Genomic DNA, 21025 nt, shown 5'->3' with positions numbered 1-21025 from the left:
AATTTACACAATGGTAAGCTAGACTGATCTCTACTTCGTCATGTCACAGCAATAGAGGAATTTAGCTTAACCACGTTTACTTCAAAGCCACCTAAATCATCAAATTTACATCATGTCACATTTCATTTCAACAAATCAGCTATACTATTATCTTTACCTTCAAATACGTGAGCATATTTACTAAATAGTCAATCAGCTTTTCAATGCTTCATGATTTTGAAAGATAAGCTGATGATAATGATCTTTCCTATTTACAGAACGATAAATTCCATAAAAACACAATTACTTCCTGCTTTAGAACCATTATCGTCAACTCTTTCCGAACCAAAAACAACAAAATCATCTGATATACAATTATGGGAATACAAATCACCTGTAGAAGGTCAAGAACAAAATGCTAATGGTGAGAAAGAAATACATAACCTGGAAAGTCAAAGTGGTATTAGTGGGAAAACTATTAGTCAATTAGGGTGGAGTAGGTGGAAGACTTTGTTCATTAGGTGAGTTTAGCTCGATTCACAAATCAGATTCAGAGAAGAGGAAAGTCAACGCTTGGTATACTCTTATCTTTTTGTGTCAAAGTTGCGTTTAAGTGTTACAGGCAAGATTCAATGCTGATCCACAACACTTCCACTTCCCCTTAATATAGTTTCAAGGCTTCCGACGGTACCTTTCCCCAACCGACATATACAATACCTGATGTGGAAGATGAAGAACCTGATGGATCGGAAGCGTAGTTCCAACAACACGATTGACATAAATCGGGAAATATTAGGTGAAGACAACAGCGCCACGGTCTCCTCGTCATATACCATACGGGCGATTGGCCAAATAAATGAATAGAACGATAATATGTATAATAATCAAGATGATAATGCACTTCGATGTGTCTAGAGCAGATCTAATTTTGGTGAATTGGGAATATCGTTACAATTAATCTTCCATTCCACCATCTTCTTCACCTTCTTCATCTTCATCTTCATCCTCATCTATATCCAAATCCCAAACCTGAACCTCTTTCCCATCTTCAAATAACACACAACCCAATCTCCTACCTTTTCTGCCATTTAATGCTATTTCAACTTTACCTTTTTTATCACTCTCTTCAATCATCGGAGTCGGTCCTAGATACCTTGACCTAGTTATAGGCATTGGTGGAATCGTCTGCATAAAGTAAACAATACTCAGCAAGACGCTTCCTTCAGTAATAGGAACATTGCTTAATTATTGACTCACTTCAAAAGCATTGCCATAAGTATTGATAATATCCTGCATAGTCCATAACTTCTCTTGAGGTAACTCGAACATCCCTTCTAGCAAATCAATATATCTTAACGTCACCATATATCTACCATTTTCAAACTCCAACAGTAAAACAATTTCTTCGTCATCGAAAAACTGGATTGATAAACAAGTTGAATTTTGATCAGGATCTGAAAGTATGAATGCTGATATACTTGTTACTGAATTGATAGTATATGTTAACCATACTGTGAGGTTAATAGCAATGTCAGCGTTGCCTATCTTCAATATTGGAAAAAAAGAGGGGCTGGAACAAGGTAATTTTGCACACATACCCTGCTGCGGGTCTTGCTGATGAATTTGACATTCCCAAATGCCGTTAACAATTGCTCTACTATCTCTCAAAGTACCGCTTGATGTATGCTGGTCCTGCGTTCCAATATCTCCTATTGCACCTTTAACCAAATTTTCCAAATCCCTAATCAACGTATTTGCCCAAACCCATGGTTCTTTCTGTATAACCCTTTTCACTTCTTCTTCTGTTGAGGTGTAATCTTTCTTCTCTACTGTATCTGGACTTGATATTCTTGATCTGAGATCCTCGTCATCATCATCGTCATCTGACAATATTCCAGTAGGTGTAAGATCTCCGTCTGCATCTTCGTGATCATTACGATGAATCATTGATATTGACATATCCATAGAGAGCGATTCTGAACCAGTAGAATCAAGTGATTCATTGGCCATAATTGAAGGTGTGGTGAATATCTGTTTACCATCTAATTTTAGCTCAGAGGTAGTTTCTTTCAATACTTCTTCTAAGGATCTGATAGGTTTTCTTGAATACGTTTCAAAATCGTCGGGCAAATAATCTTTTGGTGGTCGTACAAGTAAATAAGGGAAATGATTATGAAAAGTTGAATGAACGAAACCATTAATCATGAATGACCAGACTAATTTGAGATCATGTGTGGGTGTTGGTAGATCATCAGATGAGGGATCTTGAGAAGCTGCTCTAGCGATTTCTATGAAACGAAAAAAAGGATGATCAAGCTATAAGTATGTTTTGTGGTTCATTTGAAGCGGATGGAATGCAGACATACCATATTTCAACCACTTCATAAATTCTGCCGCAGCTTTCATCTCATGTTCAGCATCTCTTCTCATCTGATCAACCAGTTTAGCGAAACCTAAAACCAAGTCTATCGCTTTCGTAATGTCTTTCTTGTGGATATGGAGCTTAGTCTGGTATTTAGGTCTAACCGTGCTGACGAGAATCAGCTAATTGGCAGACCTCACACAGATGAGTTACGGTGAGCGACATACGTTCTACTCCATCCTCTCATCTCTTCTAGCAGTAATATCAATCTCTCCAAAGCAGGTGAAACACTTTCTATTATAAGATTCTGAATAGTTCGAAACGATGTATCGAGAGTTTGGTCCCATTTCGTTATTGTCTATATATGAAGAAAACTTTCATAAGCTATATGTCTTCTCACTGAGTTGAGAAAGATGAAAGACGTAGCTTACTCTACCAGTTAAACGATTTCCTAACCATTCATTAACAGCTATACCACTTCTACCAGTCATTAGAAATCTGAATAGGTCCGCATGAACATCCGGTGTTGACACTACGTTCCGTTTTATGTATTAGCTTAGCTGAATATCCTATTACCTCATATGATCCTCTCAGATTGTGAGTAGAGCTAGGAGAATACTCACTAGCTTGTTGTTGAGCACAAGTCTCCAAATCTTCTCTACAAATCAAGGTTTGTTTTTCACCTTCTCTAAAAGCTATTTCTGCATTTTCTAATGATCTCAAAATAACATCCAGAAACCCAACCATCTTATCTGATATTCTTGATAATTCCAAAAGTGCATTTCCTTGTTTTTGATTATCAGGAAATGGAAATGTTCCAGTCAGAAATTGATGATTTGATATAGATAAAATATCAGGTTGAAGTGGTATTGCTGAAGGTAATAAACAAGGAAATGTGGTTAGAGATGAATGTAATGTTGGTTTTGGGGGAGGTGCTGTATTTTGACGCATAAATGGGAGTGCACTAAATACATGATTATATAGATCAGCTTGTCTGTTTCACAACATAGTCATTCCAGCAGCTGACTGACTTAAGTGGTTTCGGTGGATCGACTGGCGTCACTCGAGGAAGCGAATCTATTATACCAATAGCTGAGCCATTCTAACACAAGATACCAGTTAGCTTTGACCAAACACTACTCATATTGATCATAATTAGCAGCTCACTTTGATTTCAGGCCATCCAGTTGATGAACTAGCCCATTTCATGTTTATCCATTGTCCAGCTTCTACATTATCTGTCGTTCCCATCTTAATATCCGATGAAATGGGTATTGACCGTATAACTTCTCCAGTATGTACAGATAGATGTTCGATAGTATTTACACTTGACGATGTAGAAAGTAAAGAGAGAATTAAACCTTCCTGAATCGTTAGCTTGGTTGTTATGAACTAAGTACGGCTCTTTCAGTCAACTCACCATCTTCGCTCCAAGCTAAACCAGCAACCTTTCCATTAACTGCAACTTCCCAAACTTTACTTCCACCTGTACGCCATAAAGAAACTTGTGTTTTTGATCCTATATCTTTACCTTTACCTTTCCATGAATTGGCAGCTAAATTTGATATTGATGATGGTGGAGGTGAAAGAAGGACAACCAAGTCCATTGATGGGTTACATGATCCCGGATGAAGAATGTGGGATGAAGGTAATGTTATAGTTGATAGTGGTGTGAAGGATGTCCGGTCGGGGAAGATCATTTTTGAGAAGTAAAGGGACCGTAAGAATATAAGCTACAAACTAGAGATGACACCATTAACCTGCGCAAAACGATCTAAGTAATACAAGCTGTAGAAAGTTGAGATCCACAAGCAATAAGAGCAAACAGAACATTAGGCGAATTGAATGCTTTCTTATTATTAACAGAAAAGTCAAAAACGCGTCCAGCTATGACCACACAGATTGACGTTCCGGCGGAAGACATGTTCACTTCCTTGTCTGTAGAGTACAATATAACTACTTGTATGCGACAACAACATCTTGAAGCCTACATGGATGGGGCTTGAAGAGTGAAGCTAAGATATACATAGAGCCTTAAAGGCTAATCAGATACAAGAAGTCGATTTCAATTCATAATCCATGTTGACATCTTTGAGCTAATTTGGCATATCATCAACATTCAAAGGTAAATAAACTTTAGTTTGATTACCTTTTTCTCTATAAGATCTTGACATCTCATAAGCTTTTTTTCTTAATCTATTTATTGATCCTAATGGTCTATGATCTTTTAATCCATCCCAAGGTGATAAACCAATTTTATCTTCCCACCAAACTCTCCTTTCATCTGAAAATGTATCTTGCGAATTGAACTCCAATGTAGCTAAATCAAACCATGAAGCAAAAGATTCTTTCCATTCTACAGAAGCATCTTCAATAGGTTGTTTTGATAAATCTGAACAAAACTGTACTCTAAATGAATATTTTGTTGATTTTGAATTGTAAAATTCACGTAAATGATCACGATGGTATGTAGTATCAGAATCTTTAGGTATAGTTTTTCCTTTAAATTCTTCTTGCGATTCTCCAATAGGTAATATAGAAAATTTACATGCGTAAGGACCGAATTTGAATGCGGCTATGAATTATCAAATCAGATTAAAGGTATATTAAAGCGTAGATTATAACATTTAGCCAAATGCTCTAAGGTATCAGGAGAGAAATGATAGATTCGAGATTTAAAAGCGAATAAAAGTACTAACTCACATTGTGAATAAAATGTAGATCCAACAACATACTCATTAGGTAACATTGAAGGAGCAAATTGTTTTAATCTATCTGATCTTTTTGCTAATTCCAATTGTAGCTTTGTAGGTTGATCGAAATATTTTGTTCTCAATTCGAAAATTTCAATTGTTGTTTGTAGATCAGTTAATTCAACTATAGGTGCATTGTTCATTAAGAAATCTTGTGTACCATTATTGTTTGGTCCATCAGGTGACATGGGTGATAATCTTTCACCATCAACGTTGAATATTTTTAAACTAAATCCTCTTGGTGCAGATGTATTATCAGGTAATATGAAGGAAGGTTCATTGGCATATCTACCAATACAATCATACTTCTTTCCTGGTTCTGAGAATATTCCATGTTTTAGATATGCTGGTAAATCTGAATTTATAGTGAATGTCCCTTTGACAAACGCTAATGATTTTACCTGTAACCGTATATCGATCAGTCTACAAACATCACTTGCGATACTCTAGGCACTCACTGAGCGCTAATTTTCAAAACTTACATGTGTTCCTCTGAATTTATGTTGATGTGCATCAAAATTATGTCTTTGCATATCATGTACTAATTCTCCTACACGAAGACTATTAAATCATAACGACATAGTCATATGTCAACTCCTGCTTGGGTACTTCTAGCTGATATATAACGGGGAAAATTAAAAATGCTACCTACATCTTTTCATCTTCATCAGGTTCTATAATTTCAGTTTCATCTGCATTTAACCAATCTTCAGGTCCGGCAACTTTGGTTGGACCTACAACTTTCTCAGATACAGCGTTTATAGTATCGCTTACAGCTTGCATCTTGTTGTTGTGTCTAACTAATAGTCAAGATGTCAGGTGTCTTTACAGATATGAGATATAAGGAATAAACATGGGATTGAGATATGCATAGGTAATATACTACATATCATTGGCCAAGCTCTCTCTTATAGAAAGTGATACACGTATGGGTCGCAATTGCTTACTGGAATTTATTAATGTTATCGTATGAAGTCATATTTACGCAATTCTACCAATTCAATCGGTGACTAACTACCCTTTCAAATTCCAGTCTATCAAGCAATCTAAGCTGCATACATATTTCACGTGTTGAAGAGAAGATCATTCACCGGATTGACTAGTTCATATAGTCCTCATGTATGTCTCTGACCTATGCATCAGCTTGAGGGTGATAGAATATGGGGTCAGGTCGTTAGGATAAGGTGTTCAGAATAGCAGCCTATATGTTAGAACTATTATGAACAGCATCGATTTCGGTATGTCGCGCAAGTCATGTTAATTCTGATCGACCACATTGAAACTGTAACCTGAACGCACTGAATGATTTGAGGATTTCTCCTTCTTATCTGTATTCTTATCCCGAAGTAGGCGGATATGATTAAGCTTGTTCATAATCTCGACATTAGTTTCATCACAGAATAACCTATGTAGATGGGTACTTCGATAAAGTGATATTCAAAGAGATATCATTTGGCATTGACTGCCACGTGGGTGTCAAAACCGTTCACCATAGTGGGTTAAAAACTCCACATTTGTGCTTCATTCAAAAGGGAGAAGAAGGTCAAGAAGATCATTTTCCTTCTTCCAGGTTCCCAACTATCTTCCTCTATCATTCCACCTAATAATAGCCTTTGAAACTTCTATACATATCATCACAATTATGGCTTCCATAGCGTCGTCTCCTCCATTTCAACAACCATCTTCACCAGTTCACGTGGATACATCTTCACCTATCAATCATCATAATCATGAATTACCTCCACCTGAACCTGAACAAGAAGATGAACAACCTCTAAGACCACCACAACCTGAAGCTGAACCGCAAATTGATAGCAAACCAAAACCAAAACCTAAAACTAAACCTAAACCCAAATCTAAAGCTCCAATTAAGAAGAAAAGAAAATCCAAGGTTCCAGAAGCCGAATTAGACGACGAAATAGGTGATTTACTTGGAGAAGAGGAAGATCAATTGGAAGAGGATAATGATGCTGGACCATCTGTATTACCTAACAATAACAATAGTAGTAGTAGTAGCAGTAAGAAAAACAAACAATCGAAAAAGATTAAACAAGAACGGTTGAACGATAATAATGGAGATGAAGAGATTGATGAATTAATGGAAGATGAAAATGATAGAACTAATACATTAGAAGGTGAAGGAGAAGTTGGAGAGAATAATGGTGAATTCAAATGTGAATGGGGTCAATGTGATGAAGTTAGTGGAACGCATAATGGTTTGATTGAACATGTTAAAGATGGTAAGTTCCACTCAACCTCTACTACAAGGAATAAAAGCGATCAGGCGAAGATACCCTTAGATATTAGTTGGTTATTCGGAATATTCAAGATGATCATTGCGCTGTCTGTGTTTCAGCTTGGAATCATTGAGACTATCGAAATTCCATCAATTGTCTGAACTTTATTGTGGAGTCATACTATTGCCCAGCGGCATCAAGCTGACAGAACCTTTTTTTTCAATATCTCCTACTTGACTTCATGTCCATCTCGTCGATGATCCGCATCAAACAACCCAAACTTTCCATTCAATCTTTTTCCGCCAATATCCCTGATTACCTGATGTTTTGCTCAACTACTCAACAGACCACATAAACACGCTGAAAGACTTCTTTATCTGCGAATGGTATAATTGCCCTAGAACAGGTCAAAAACAAGCATCGAGACATTCTTTATCGACACACATGAGAATGCATACGGGTGAAAGACCTTACGCTTGTCAGCATCAAGGTGAGTTATATATCTGTAATACCTTGCTTATCGTCATAAACTAACAGAAGCTGGCTTGATACGTTATCGATTAGGCTGTTCCAAGTCATTCACAAGATCCGACGCATTACAAAAACATATCAAATCTCAACATTCCGAAAAACCTATAACGGCAGCAAAACCTACACCTAATCAATCAACACCTCAAACCACCACCAACAATTCTAATAACAATAACAGTAAAGCTAAAGGAAAGTCAAAATCGAGACACCCACCAATAGTTACATCAACACCTTTAACAAGACAGCCGTTAAATGGACCACCACAGACTGATGAAGATCTGTTATTAGATGAAGATTTAGCTGAAGTATTACCTAAAATACGTAAAAGAGAATTACTAGTACCATCCATTGAAGAGATTGAAGCTTTATCATATTTAAGATCGATATTTCCTAGACAGAATTTAAGTTTAAATTCTACAAATCCATTAGAAATTGATCATAATTTAGATGATCCGCCTATAGAATTGAATATACCTGAAGAATCGCAATTAATTCAGACTATTCAGGATCCAGATATTCCTCAAGGAGAATTAGATTTATTGGGTAGATCACAATGGCAAGCTAAATATATAATGATAAAGGCTAGATTAATGTTAGTTGAAGAAGAAAATACTATGAGAAGAATGGAATTGATTCAGCTTTTACAGCAAGAAGTCGTGTAGTCACAAGCTCCTGTGGACATTGTTGTTGAATCTCTATTATAGGTTATCAAGGCTCACAAGGTTAACGCCAAGCTTATCAAACGCTGTTGAAAGTGAATAAGCCATCCCAATTCTGATGTCATGAAACCTCAACAACACATGTTACCTTACCGAAATTTCGCGTCACCTCGCAACGATTTCGATACACTTGACTAGTTTCTCGAGGGATCAACCGATTCATCAATACATGTATCATTTATATACATTAACATGCATCATCATCTCATCATGCAATATCGAAGACAAAGGTCGTTCACCAAATAATCCCAATTTTCTGGATCTGACTATTCAGCATTATATGCATTCTTTTTCCAATTCGATTGAAGTGCTTTCCAGTTAATCAGCTAATCTAAGCTCTGGGATCTCTGACAAATATCAGTACCCCTTTGATGAACACCCCAATCTCGTCTAAGCACAAAGGAGGGTCAAGGAGTGTAAGCTAATCTGTGGTCTTGACAACAAGACAAAGAGGAGAAACCCAATTTGACTGGGTTGATTAGATCGCTTTGATGGGTCAATCAACCTAACTCACCAACACTGATACATATGTGAAGTGCATACTGAATCAACTATAAAATTCCCTAAACAGCCTCTCAACCCAACGTCCCTTCTTGACTTCTCTTTTTAATCCGACCGAGTTCATTTTCAAGCTAAACGCCTTTGATAGGTGCATTACACTCTTTTATAGCTATCCTTGACATCGAAATTAACTACTATCTCTCGACACCACAACCGCCCTTCAATATCTTATCCCATCTGAATATCTCACTTCTACAATAGTACATCATGCATCCGTCAACTTTGCTCAACATTCTTCCCTTTTTGGTGCTCGTCACAGCTGCGCCAACCAAGAGAAACTGTCCCGCCGACTCAGCCGACGTCGACACTGAATCCGAAATCCAAATAGGAGCCGATGCACTCCTAGCTTCTGGCAAAGATAATCCTGGCAGTGAACCTGCTATTCCTTACATAACTGGAACAGCACCTTTACCTTCTGATTCTGGTGTAATTGCAGCTTGGGACAGAGGTGGAAGAGGTGGTTGGGGTCATGGTTATCATACTTTTCAAGCTGCTGCGCCAGTCTATACTGATCCAGTATATACTCAACCTGTGGATCAAACTCCTGTCAATCCAAGTTATACCGATACTCCCTTACCTTCCACAGATTCGCAAGACACTAATACCGTTGCATCACCTGTCGTACCTACTTCAGCAGATCAACCTGAAAACGCAGTCACAACTTCAGACGTGACCGCCCCTTTGGTGACACCCGCAGGAACGAATGTCCCGCCTACAGAAGCAGCATCCCCTTCCATCAATTCAGTTGGTCCAGCTATTTCTAGTCCAGGCGCTTCAGGATTACCCGGAAATCCTACATCTTCAGCCGTTCAACCAATCTCATCAACGCCTACAAACGGAGGAGCAGCCAATGGAATTGGAAGTGGTGGAAAAGCAGGTTTAGGATTGGATGATACAGCCTGGCAAAATTTAGGTAATCCACAAGGTTTAGGATGGTATTGGAATTGGGGATATAAACCATTTGATCTACAAGCTGAATTTGTAGCTTGCATTTGGGGTAAAGTTATGGCTAATGAGTTCAATGGTGAACTACTAGCTGGTGTGGATTACATCATGTCATTTAATGAACGTGAGTATTTTCCACCGAATATCTGCTATCGAACACTGCCCCGATGAAATAGCTGATAATTACATGCCTGGAAAACGCTATAGCCGATCAAGGTGCAGATGTAGGCGGATCAAGTATTGCAGATGCAGCTCGGCAGCTACATTACATCAACAATGGACATCAAAATTAACTTCACCCACAGTAAAAATCGGTTCACCAGCTGTTGCCAGAGGTGGTGAAATTTGGTTTAATGTAGGTCATCAAATACCAAATAATCATTTACTGTCCTGTACAACGATAATGTGAAGCTGATGCTTGTACTTCACACCATTCAGTCATGGGTCACTGCTTGTGGCGGTGATTGTAAATACGATTTTGTACCTATTCACTTTTATGGTACTATAGTTGAAGATATGATTACCTATATTAAAGTAAGTCTTGTGCATCATTTGTTCATCGGTCTTTTTCGTAAATTCAACCATCTGCAAAATACTAAAAGTTAGAAATCTAATATTTACCTGTTGAATACAAAACCATCCAATTTAGTCATTCCCATCAGGTGGAAAACCAATCTGGGTAGCAGAATTTGATTGTCAAGATTTCGGAACTGGGGAAGTATGTGACGCTACAACCCAAAAGGAATTCATGAATAAAGCTATAGAATGGTTTAAAGGTGAAGGATCAAGTATAGTTGAAAGATGGTCTTGGTTTGGTGCTATACCTAGATTTAGTGGAACGACTTATGGTTTGGAGAATGCGGATGGAACTTTAAATGAATTGGGTCAATATTATTTAAGTCTCTAATGGATTTTGACGTATAGTAGCCAAAAATCACAAGTCGTACTGGTGATGACTTTAATACTATCCGTAGGCTTGTATATATGATTAGAGATACCTCTTGTGCATGTAGATAATCATATGCACTATTATGTATATATCATGTATCGGACGTATATAGGTTAAGCTTTACTTTCATTAGACCAAAGTTTATCGCTCTTGGCCGAAATCCTCTGCATGTTTGATATCCGGCGTTACTTTTTCCCGAATACCGGTCGATGCTCATCCTTGGGAAATGCTATTCATAGAACAAACAGGTTTATTTGTGCAATCTCAGAAGTGTGTCGGAAATACATAATAGATGTTGCTGATAGCTTGAAAACCTTCTTCTGAGAATACATTGCTCATGATGAGATTCGACCATTATGGCCAAAGCATTTCAAGATTGTATTATTTTATTTGGAGATAGTTTGACTGAATGTCAAGATGTTCGGCAGGCGTTATTTGAGCGAATGAGTCGTGAGTTTAGTTGATATAATACTATTCACAAGCTTACTAACGAGGTGAATTGATAAAAACATTATATCCTTGTGGGAATCTCAGAGGCATATGCAAGGAAACTAGATGTATTCAATCGGGGTTTCGGTGGATTTTCCAGTACGACGTGAGTTGACCTGATCCAAATTCTTTCTTAATAAGTGTTGACTTATCAAGGCATAAACTAACTGAATATCTCGCTTATAATGGTAATACAGTGCTTTACCTCTATTCGATAAGATATTCGCTAGGAAAGTTAAGACAGGAACAGCTGTTAGACTAGTGACTTTATGGTTTGGTGAGTTACTTCCATATCCAAGCCAAATAGATATAGCTAAATAGTCCTAACATCTTATACTATGCTCGATTTCTGAGAATAGGTACAAATGATTCCGTAAATTTTCCTAATCCACGAGCGACTCATCCTAATCATTTTAAGGAAAATATGGAATACTTTCTTTATAATCTAACTTCTTCAAATTCAATTTATGAGATATCAGAAACACCTATACATATATTATTAATCACTCCACCACCACCATATGACCCTCAAATTCCTTCAGCAGCAAAATGGATAAGAAATAAAAAACGGTCTTTGGAATTTGCTAATGTCTTGAGGAATCTAGCAAAAGATTGGAAAATAAAAGAAAAAGGCCATGAAAATAAATCAGGATGGACGGTTGAATTGCTAGATCTCTGGAAAGCACTAGAGGAAGAAGTGGGAGAAAAGGAACAAGGGTTGGAACCTTTCTTTCAGTGAGTCACTGATGACCTATATCATGACTTGCTGAAGACTAATCACTCATACGGAGACAAGTGTTGACTCGATTCTCGATCATGATAGTGATGGATGTCATATGACTACCGAAGGGTATCAAATATTATGGAATGAATATCGAAAAATCATTAAAGGTCCTTGGAAAGGCCATGGGTTAGATTGGGAAGTTGATGAAGATTTACCGAAGAGGGTACCGTTGTGAGTGACCTATCTGCATGCTCAAGTCTCACCGTTATGTCACATTCCTTGCAGATGTCTATAGAGAGGTTAGTGGCGTCGCTGACGAGTTAGTTTGACAGTTTCAAAGACACTGAATTCCAAAGACCGGAAAGTGTAGTAGAATTGATGGCTTTGCCCAAATGTCGAAGATGACTGTGATTTCATATGCCTTTCACGTAATCGTGCGACCGTCTTGGAAAATTGGATTCTTAAGACTTGTCTCGCATAGCTGAAGATCAGATTGAACTGCAAACCAGATCTTGTCGTCGTTCACTATCAGTTTATGTACAGCACCATTCTTATCTTACCCACCCTATGTTATATTTTTCGTCAAATATCACGGTCATTAAATCGCCCGATCCGGTTCCCGATGTAGGAAGGCTTAAAGTGACGGTGATCCCCGCTTTATCGGCTTTGAGCGATGAAATATTAATGGGTGAAATCACATCATAGTCACCACAGATAGACCATATGGTTCATTTCTGATTGCCCATAAGCACACTCAATTTAAGATATCAATTGTTCATTATCCGTTCATGGAAGGAGATCGTTCTTCTTCGATTTTTCCTACCTCGATAGCACATTATCGTTAGTAATCACGTCAAGAGGCCCAATCAACATGACCAAAGGACCTATTAACCTACCTGTACATTCCTCGAACGGTTCTCTAACCGAAAGAGGAAAAGCTAAAATATCATGGACTCTGGCTATACTTGGTGTCTTGGCTGTCGTAGGTACAATGGCTGCATTACAACCTACATTTCTTGCTCAGCATACGTCCAACATTCAGTCAGTGATCTTTCAAAATGATACTCCGATCAAAAAGGGTTTATGTGAACAAGCTAAACCTATCTTACCGGATGGTTACAATACTTCTAAAATTTTGGAGGAAAAGGATATCATCATTAAGAGATTGCAAGAAGCAGTAAGTTATCCTCCACTCTATATAGCTTTTACTGGTATCAATCTAATCGATTACTTTTGAAAGGTCCGTATTCCCACTCAAATGTATGATGAAATGGGATCTGTTGATGAGGATCCCCGATGGAAGATATTTGCCGAGTTTCACGATTGTAAGCATATCCCTTATCAATTTAGATTACGAATAGATCACGCTAACATATATAAAACAACCATATTTCAGTCTTGGAACGAACTTTCCCTAAAGTGTAAGCTTTATATATCAAGTAACCTTGACAATAGCTTATAAAATCATGTATAGATACGAACGAGCCAAAGTTACAAAGACCGATTGGGCATTAGTATACGAAATCGAGGGTACAGATTCCTCTTTGAAACCTTTAATGCTTACCGCTCATCAAGGTAAGTTAAATCGACACTGCATATTTTGACCAAACTGAACTTGCTCACTCGTCTCCAAGATGTGGTTCCTGTTCTACCTGAAACTGCTAAACAATGGCATCATGATCCTTTTGGAGGAGAATACGATGGAACTTATATCCACGGTAGAGGGTCCGCCGATACAAAGAGTAGTTTGATCGGTGAGTAAACGTTCAAACATGAACATCCTAGAGCTCAAAACCGTTTGTTCGAGCTAACAGGTAAGGCTTTGACTGTCAGCTGTAATGTCTGCCTTAGAACACCTCTTCGATACAGCCGATTTCAAACCTGGAAGACCGATCGTACTTGCTTTCGGATCTGACGAGGAAAGAGGTGGTCAAGTGGGTGCTCCTGCCGTTGCGAAATATCTTCTAGAAAAATACGGTAAAGATTCCATGTCATTGTAAGCCTAATACGTATTGCCCAGGATCCGTGACCGGTAATATGAATTAAGCTGACTTGCTTTGGGTAGACTCATAGATGAAGGTAATGGTTTAGTGGAAACATGGGGTCAACAATTTGCTGCACCAGCTGTAGCTGAAAAAGGACATGTCGATATCGGATTAACCGTCTCAACTTCGGGTGGACATTCTTCTGTACCACCTGAACATACAGCAATTGGATTAATATCATTATTAATCGCTCAATTAGAAGCTAATCCACATGAACCTACAATATCACCTAAATCACCTGTTTATGAATTCATGACTTGTGCATCAGCTTTTGCAGAATCTATGCCAAACAAATTGAGGAAGTTGGTAATTAAAGCTGAAAAGGGTGATAAGAATGCTTGGAAGGATTTACCTTTGGAGATTATCAATACACCACTTCAAGGTAATTTACCTGGACCAGGTCAAGGTTCACCCTTAAGAAGTCTCTTGTCTACTACTCAAGCTACTGATATTATTCATGGTGGATTAAAGGTCAACGCATTAGTGAGTTTATATTACGCTTTTGGCGATTAGCAAAGCTGACTTTTAAATATTTCACGTGTATAGCCTGAATCAGTAAAAGCGATAATCAATCACCGAATTAATGTATTATCAAATAATGAAGAATTACAAGAAAGACTTGAAAAAATATTATTACCTATAGCTAAACAATACAATTTAACTTTAAATGGATTTAATGGGAAATCAATATTTAAAGGATCTGAAACTTCTAAAATTGATTTAGATTTAGCTTATGGATATTATACGAATCCTGCACCACATTCACCTACAACTTTAGATGATCCAGCATGGAATATTTTAGCTGGTACTTCTAGAGGTGTATGGGCATCAAGAAAACAAGTTAGTCAAGATGGTAAAATCGTTGAATTGGAAAAAGGTAAAGATTTAGTCGTAGCTCCTTATATGAGTACAGGTGTAAGTTGATATTTTTCCTTCTATAATAATCTTAACCCTGCCGTGATTGACAATTCTCTTGGATTGATAATGGACAGGTATAAAAAGCTAATGTTGTTTTTTTTTCTGTCGAATAGAATACCGATACCAGAAGGTACCTTGAATTCACACGTAATATCTACCGATATAAATATGATCCATCTTCAGGAAGTGCAGGTGCTCATACTATAAACGAGTATTTCAAAGCAGATGACTTGATTGAATTAACAAGATTTTATCAAGCTATCATATTGAATATGGATCAATCGAAAGAAGTAGCTTGAGCTAGGATGAGATGAATCACTTCAAAAGAAGGAAAGCGCTCGGGTGTGTAAAAGTGTTCTAACGATAAAACAAAAAGTGTATGGAAAAGATACCAAGCGGATAATGGAGGTAAAGGAGACGCAGTGAGATAGTCGATATCGAGAGCAAATTTGGCTGGAGATCGGCGATCGTATCAAATTAAAATGGCTCACACCCAAGGAAATATCAGTAGAAATCAGTAGATGTGTAGACACAAGGAAAATAGCAAATATGCTATGCAACAGATTTTTTCGGAACAATATTCATACATTTATTTTTGATGAAAACTCTATATAATCGTGTTTAAAATCAATTCTATCTATATACTAACCTATGAAATTCCGTATTCGAGTCTATTTTCTTCAGTTTGGTTTTTTGGTTGAATGAGATAGATCTTGCAGGAAGAGCTGAGACTGACTTGTCCATGTTGGCTCAGGAGATTAGAGGGCGATACTCATGAAAAATATCATGAACCTACATTGAATGGTTGATGCTCCAAGGGGTTAATTTTTGATTGGGTATCGAAATTTTCACAGAATGTTCAAGCAAAAACAGGAGCTGAACGTCCATGTTCAAATCCAAATCCGAATCCACCTCTTCCTCTTGCTTTACCAAATCCACCTCTACCCCCATGAGGCGGGAATCCGAAATGATGATGTCCATGATGGCCATCGAATTCCATTTGATATCCATCAGGATTTTCGTGATCAAAGCCACGATGAGATCGATCTCTCCCAAATGGAGGGGGAGGAGGAGGAGGCATACCTTCTCGACCAGGTCGTCCTTGTTGAGGACCTCCGTGTCCATGATAATGGAAGTGGTGTTGAGGGACATCACGCTCATCAGGTGGTGAAGAATGTCTAGCACGTTTCTCATGTGGAGGTGGTCTCATGTGAGGTCCACACATAGGTCGACCCCGACCGCCCATACCTCCTCTTCCACCAAACCCACCTCTCATGTGCTCATGGTGAAAATGAGGACCATGATGTCCTCTGTGATGAGCATGGTAATCTCCAAGTGGACCATCATGAGGTGGCGACTCTGACCTACCTGGGGGCGGTGGAGGGAAAGGAAATCGATGTCCATGTGATCTTCCTCTCATACCTCCTCGACCTCGACCGTGATGAGGTGGTGGACCGAAAAATTCGGCCTCATATTCTTGTGATCCGGAATCAATTGGTGGTGGTGGTGGTGGTGGCATCCCAAATGGGCCATCTTGATGAGGTGGTGGCAACTCAAACCCAGGTGGGCCGCCATGCAATTGCCCAAAAGGAGGGAAAGAAGGAAAACCACCTCTTCTCATACCATCCATAGAAGGTAAAGGCATTGACAATCTAGGATCATCCATGAAGCTGTGATGATGGTGTCTTCTGTGTGGACCAAATGAGGGTCTGCATTGTTCATGATGATGGAGATGTTGGTGATGATGATGATGTCTCTCATGTGGATTATGTCTTCTTGAATGGGGAGGTCTATGTTGATCTTTGATATCGTTACTTACTCCATTATTTGAATTTGTGTCTGATGATGAGATACTCAGGTTATCTATAGCATCGACTATGGATCGCATATCCGGATAAGGACGATATTGGATAAATTGGGGATCATGAAGATGAAGGAAGGAATGAAGGTGATGATATTGGTGATTGTGATAGTAATGATAATGGGAATTAAGGATAGGGAATCGACGATGAGGCTCATTAGCTTTGTTCAACCTGGGGTTCGGTTTTGGATCAGACATCGAATTAGTTGGGGAATGAGATCGAGTGAATTTACCTATATCTTTATCTTTTTCACCGGTTTCAATTGCTTCAAACCCTTCGGAAATGGTAGAATTTGAAGCTGAAGGAATATCTTTAACTTGAGTTTGATTTTGATCTTGATTGGTTTCAGATGGAATCAATTTTTCTTGATCAGTATTATTGTTGTGATTAAGTTGCATTGTGGAAAGGTGAGTTATGGTAAATTGTTAGTACGATTTATAAGTTAAGTGTAGAAAATGAAATATGTGTGACAGGAGGTTTGGTTATCAATATGAATATTTGTATGTATGTATTTATACGACTTGAAAGTAAAGACGAATTGTCTTGGAAGAATCAGAAAATTCAAGCAAGAAAAAGGAGGAGTATTTATACCTTGTTGTAGCGTTTGACGCTTACATTTTCGCAGTTAATCTTTTTCAAATGTCAGATAAAGCGCAGTGCGCAAACTCGTAAGCGTCATTTAAATTTGCGCTGCCTTTATATGAAAGATGACTGCGTGATGATCGACATCTGTGGAACTTGCACAGCAATCGCAGATCATTTGAAGAGACATTTACTTCGGTGTTTTGAAACAACTACGAGAGAACGCTTACGCAAAAGATGAATCTCAATTTGGTAAAGATAACAAACAGATATGCTCACTGTGATCGGCGTATATATTGCTACTGGGTGGTAGGTAAATAAATATGAAATTGATTTGATCTATTCACGTCAGCGTCTATTTCCCCCTTAAGACCGGTTATATTGCACCGACGTTCAGCAGAATTGATTCGGTAAATGCATTAACCGGTATAAAGTTAAAACCGAACCGTTTCTCTGATCATGCCTATATATTGTATGGAGGTTTCACCGCGAGCCTTCTTTACAGATCGCGTGGTTTAGACGACTAATCACGTAAGAATACGGGGGTTTCAGCTAAAATTCCGCGCACGAATACGGATGTTTCTTCTTTTTAACTCTGAATTTGGTTGCGGGTATTTGCGTATGGTGAGTTGATACGGATGAGTACGTTATCGCCCAAAGAAAAAAGTCGAAAACATATTTGTTGAGGTCATAGAACGCCGGACTTATAATACCACTATCATTCCATACGTCGACTTCATCGTCATTTCTTTTGTTCATATACATAGATATTAGATATATAGACGACTGTTTGTAGTTACAATACTTGCTGGGACCCCATCTTTCTCTTTTAAGGAGTCTCCAATCGTATATTCTCTTCTACCATTTTCTTCTTTTCTCTTCTCTCCCTAGATACATTAGATAACATAGACAAAAATGATTAGAAATATAATATCAACTTCAAAAACATTCGCTGCTTGTTCGGGTAGTAGCAGTAGTAGATGCCTTACTACTAGAGTTTCTTCAGCTTCAAAATCGGTATTCCTTGCTAGACAAACAGTACAAAAGGCATCATCATCATTAGTATCTCAAACACAAATTAGAAACTATTATCATGAACCATATCCAACACCTAAACATGATTTAAAATCAGTTCCATCAAAAGGTGATCATGCAGAAAGTAGAATAACACCTCATAAAAAAGGTAAAGTTTGGATTGATGCTGAACATGCTATAAAAGATATAAAATCAGGTTCAACAATTTTATCAGCAGGTTTTGGTTTATGTGGTACAGCTGAAACTATTATTACAGCAATGACAGAAAGAAAAGATTTACAAGATTTAATGGTTGTTAGTAATAATGCTGGTAATGCAGGTAGTGCTGGTTTATGTGAGTTATCCCGTTTTTATGAAACAGTATATAGGTTTTAGTATATTTGAAAGAATGATGTAGAGCATCTTTACCTGTAGGAGAGCTTATAGTATACCATGTTCCTGTCAAACTGATGTCCGCTACTCTTGATAGCTCCATTGGTCACTTCAGGTCAAATTCAACGAATGATTCTTTCATATCTCGGTACGAACAAAGGTCTTATGGCCAATTATATTAATGGTAAAATAGCTCTAGAGCTTAGTCCACAAGGTACAATTGCCGAAAGATTAAGGGCTGCAGGTGCTGGTATGCCAGGTATTTATACTCGAAGTGGGGTTGGTGAGTTTTTCGTTTTACCGAAGTATTCCGCATTTTGCATCTGGCATTTACTGACGTATCCCTTTGGTAAATATAGGAACTTTCATTGAAACTGGTGGTATCCCAAGAAGATTCTCACCAAAAGATGAAGATGGTAAACAAACTGTAGTACAAGAAGGTGTCAAGAAAGAGGTCAGAGAAATTGATGGTCATAAATATATCTTTGAACCTGCTATTCATGGTGATGTAGCTATTCTTAGAGCTTGGAAAGTTGATAGAGCTGGTAATTGTGTCTTCAGGTGAGTTTGCCAGAACAACTTTTTCTCGGTATGCGTAATTCATGAGGCTAAATAGAGTATATAAAACAGATACACTACCAAAGCTTTCGGTCCTTTAGTAGCTAAAGCTGCCAAATTGACCATTGTTGAGGTGAGTATTCGAGTTTCTATGACTCTTTCCCAAGCGATATATGTTGATCCCGAGGGACTTTTGCTAAAGTAATCTTTGCTGATCTTTCGCTCTTACATTATTGATCATAGGCCGAAAACATCGTTGAGATCGGAGAAATCGGTTCAATGGATATTGATTTACCTGGTATTTACGTTGATCGAATTGTACCAGCAACAGTTGATAAACAAATTGAAATTAAAACCACAAGAGAACAATCAGAGAATGTATCACCTTCTTCAGGTGATGAAGGACATAAATCCGAATCCCTAACACCTGCTTTAGCAGAAGCTAAAGAAGCTAGAGAAAGAATTGCTAAAAGAGCTTCAAAAGAATTATATGATGGTGCATATGTTAATTTAGGTGTCGGTATTCCAGTTTTAGCGGCAAATTATTTACCAGAAGGTCAGAAAGTTTGGATTCAATCTGAAAATGGTATTTTAGGTATGGGTCCTTATCCTCTAGAAGATGAGGTTGATGCGTAAGTCAGACTACCACTGCTTTTACAGAAAGTTAGGAAATTGCTGGATATCAAACTGATATGTCCTATTTACCTTAAATAGCGATATCATCAACGCCGGTAAAGAGACCGTTACCCTTGTACCAGGTGCAGCTGTATTTGATTCTTCTGAATCTTTCGGTATGATCAGAGGTGGTCATGTAGATGTCTCCATTCTTGGTGCTATGGAAGTTTCAGCCAATGGTGATCTTGTGAGTATAATTGATGATACCGGTAGGATGTACTGTTACAATCACTGACTATAACGCTGTAATAGGCAAACTACATGATTCCAGGTAAACTCATTAAGGGTATGGGAGGTGCTATGGATTTAGGTAAGTTAATGTTTCAAAATAATTCTGACAACTTGCTAATTTGTTTTTGCTCTTTTCAGTCTCAAACCCAGATAGTACCAAGATTGTCGTAGTTACGACCCACGTAGATAAATACGGTAAACCTAAGGTACTTGAATCATGTTCATTACCTTTAACTGGTGTAGCAGTGGTCAGTAGAATTATCACAGATTTAGCTGTTTTCGATGTTGATAGAAATAAGAAGAATGGAGGTGGATTAACTTTAATTGAGGTTGCTGAAGGTCATACAGTAGATGAAGTCAAAGAAAAAACCGGAGCTAGTTTCAAAGTCGCTCCGGAGATCAAATACTTCTAAGATTGTAGATTGTGTGAGAGAAGGTGTTATCAGAATGAACCAAATAAAATAGATTAATATAGATGTTTTTCCGGATTATTTGTAT

General features: G+C 38.0%; 9 protein-coding genes across 9 annotated transcripts; 6 read left to right on the top strand and 3 right to left on the bottom strand.

Moving 5' to 3' along the window:
- Nucleotides 1-10: 10 nt before the first annotated feature.
- On the top strand, nucleotides 11-737 carry L201_006738 (uncharacterized protein; the record flags this gene model as incomplete). The annotated part of the gene is made up of 4 exons (XM_066222456.1): nucleotides 11-13; nucleotides 88-167; nucleotides 258-500; nucleotides 650-737. The coding sequence occupies 4 exons, from the start codon at nucleotides 11-13 to the stop codon at nucleotides 735-737; spliced, it is 414 nt and encodes a 137-aa protein (XP_066078553.1).
- A 196-nt stretch (nucleotides 738-933) lies between these two features.
- Nucleotides 934-4041, bottom strand: L201_006737 (uncharacterized protein; the record flags this gene model as incomplete). Its single annotated transcript, XM_066222455.1, has 10 exons — nucleotides 934-1164; nucleotides 1237-1490; nucleotides 1578-2267; nucleotides 2346-2500; nucleotides 2569-2699; nucleotides 2773-2873; nucleotides 2965-3305; nucleotides 3373-3443; nucleotides 3509-3702; nucleotides 3762-4041. 10 exons carry the CDS (start codon nucleotides 4039-4041, stop codon nucleotides 934-936), a joined length of 2448 nt encoding a protein of 815 aa, XP_066078552.1.
- Nucleotides 4042-4437: 396 nt separating this feature from the next.
- Nucleotides 4438-5877, bottom strand: L201_006736 (uncharacterized protein; the record flags this gene model as incomplete). The annotated part of the gene is made up of 4 exons (XM_066222454.1): nucleotides 4438-4916; nucleotides 5045-5495; nucleotides 5577-5655; nucleotides 5747-5877. 4 exons carry the CDS (start codon nucleotides 5875-5877, stop codon nucleotides 4438-4440), a joined length of 1140 nt encoding a protein of 379 aa, XP_066078551.1.
- An 859-nt stretch (nucleotides 5878-6736) lies between these two features.
- Nucleotides 6737-8524, top strand: L201_006735 (uncharacterized protein; the record flags this gene model as incomplete). Its single annotated transcript, XM_066222453.1, has 3 exons — nucleotides 6737-7334; nucleotides 7678-7821; nucleotides 7896-8524. 3 exons carry the CDS (start codon nucleotides 6737-6739, stop codon nucleotides 8522-8524), a joined length of 1371 nt encoding a protein of 456 aa, XP_066078550.1.
- An 825-nt stretch (nucleotides 8525-9349) lies between these two features.
- On the top strand, nucleotides 9350-10994 carry L201_006734 (uncharacterized protein; the record flags this gene model as incomplete). Its single annotated transcript, XM_066222452.1, has 5 exons — nucleotides 9350-10211; nucleotides 10295-10324; nucleotides 10393-10442; nucleotides 10526-10621; nucleotides 10737-10994. The coding sequence occupies 5 exons, from the start codon at nucleotides 9350-9352 to the stop codon at nucleotides 10992-10994; spliced, it is 1296 nt and encodes a 431-aa protein (XP_066078549.1).
- A 398-nt stretch (nucleotides 10995-11392) lies between these two features.
- Nucleotides 11393-12654, top strand: L201_006733 (uncharacterized protein; the record flags this gene model as incomplete). The annotated part of the gene is made up of 6 exons (XM_066222451.1): nucleotides 11393-11486; nucleotides 11571-11631; nucleotides 11723-11802; nucleotides 11885-12260; nucleotides 12349-12480; nucleotides 12582-12654. 6 exons carry the CDS (start codon nucleotides 11393-11395, stop codon nucleotides 12652-12654), a joined length of 816 nt encoding a protein of 271 aa, XP_066078548.1.
- A 466-nt stretch (nucleotides 12655-13120) lies between these two features.
- Nucleotides 13121-15511, top strand: L201_006732 (uncharacterized protein; the record flags this gene model as incomplete). The annotated part of the gene is made up of 9 exons (XM_066222450.1): nucleotides 13121-13426; nucleotides 13490-13574; nucleotides 13646-13670; nucleotides 13724-13824; nucleotides 13884-14003; nucleotides 14083-14245; nucleotides 14315-14777; nucleotides 14841-15209; nucleotides 15326-15511. 9 exons carry the CDS (start codon nucleotides 13121-13123, stop codon nucleotides 15509-15511), a joined length of 1818 nt encoding a protein of 605 aa, XP_066078547.1.
- A 560-nt stretch (nucleotides 15512-16071) lies between these two features.
- On the bottom strand, nucleotides 16072-17472 carry L201_006731 (uncharacterized protein; the record flags this gene model as incomplete). Its single annotated transcript, XM_066222449.1, has 1 exon — nucleotides 16072-17472. One exon carries the CDS (start codon nucleotides 17470-17472, stop codon nucleotides 16072-16074), a length of 1401 nt encoding a protein of 466 aa, XP_066078546.1.
- Nucleotides 17473-18571: 1099 nt separating this feature from the next.
- L201_006730 (uncharacterized protein) lies at nucleotides 18572-20940 on the top strand (the record flags this gene model as incomplete). The annotated part of the gene is made up of 8 exons (XM_066222448.1): nucleotides 18572-19025; nucleotides 19161-19346; nucleotides 19423-19624; nucleotides 19694-19754; nucleotides 19865-20253; nucleotides 20336-20483; nucleotides 20549-20606; nucleotides 20666-20940. The coding sequence occupies 8 exons, from the start codon at nucleotides 18572-18574 to the stop codon at nucleotides 20938-20940; spliced, it is 1773 nt and encodes a 590-aa protein (XP_066078545.1).
- Nucleotides 20941-21025: the final 85 nt, after the last annotated feature.

This window comes from Kwoniella dendrophila, chromosome 9 (genome assembly GCF_036810415.1).
Source record: "Kwoniella dendrophila CBS 6074 chromosome 9, complete sequence".
In the NCBI taxonomy this organism is placed as follows: domain Eukaryota; kingdom Fungi; phylum Basidiomycota; class Tremellomycetes; order Tremellales; family Cryptococcaceae; genus Kwoniella; species Kwoniella dendrophila.
The sequence above is the reverse complement of the archived record's forward strand: the minus strand, read 5'-3'. Positions and strand labels throughout refer to the sequence as shown.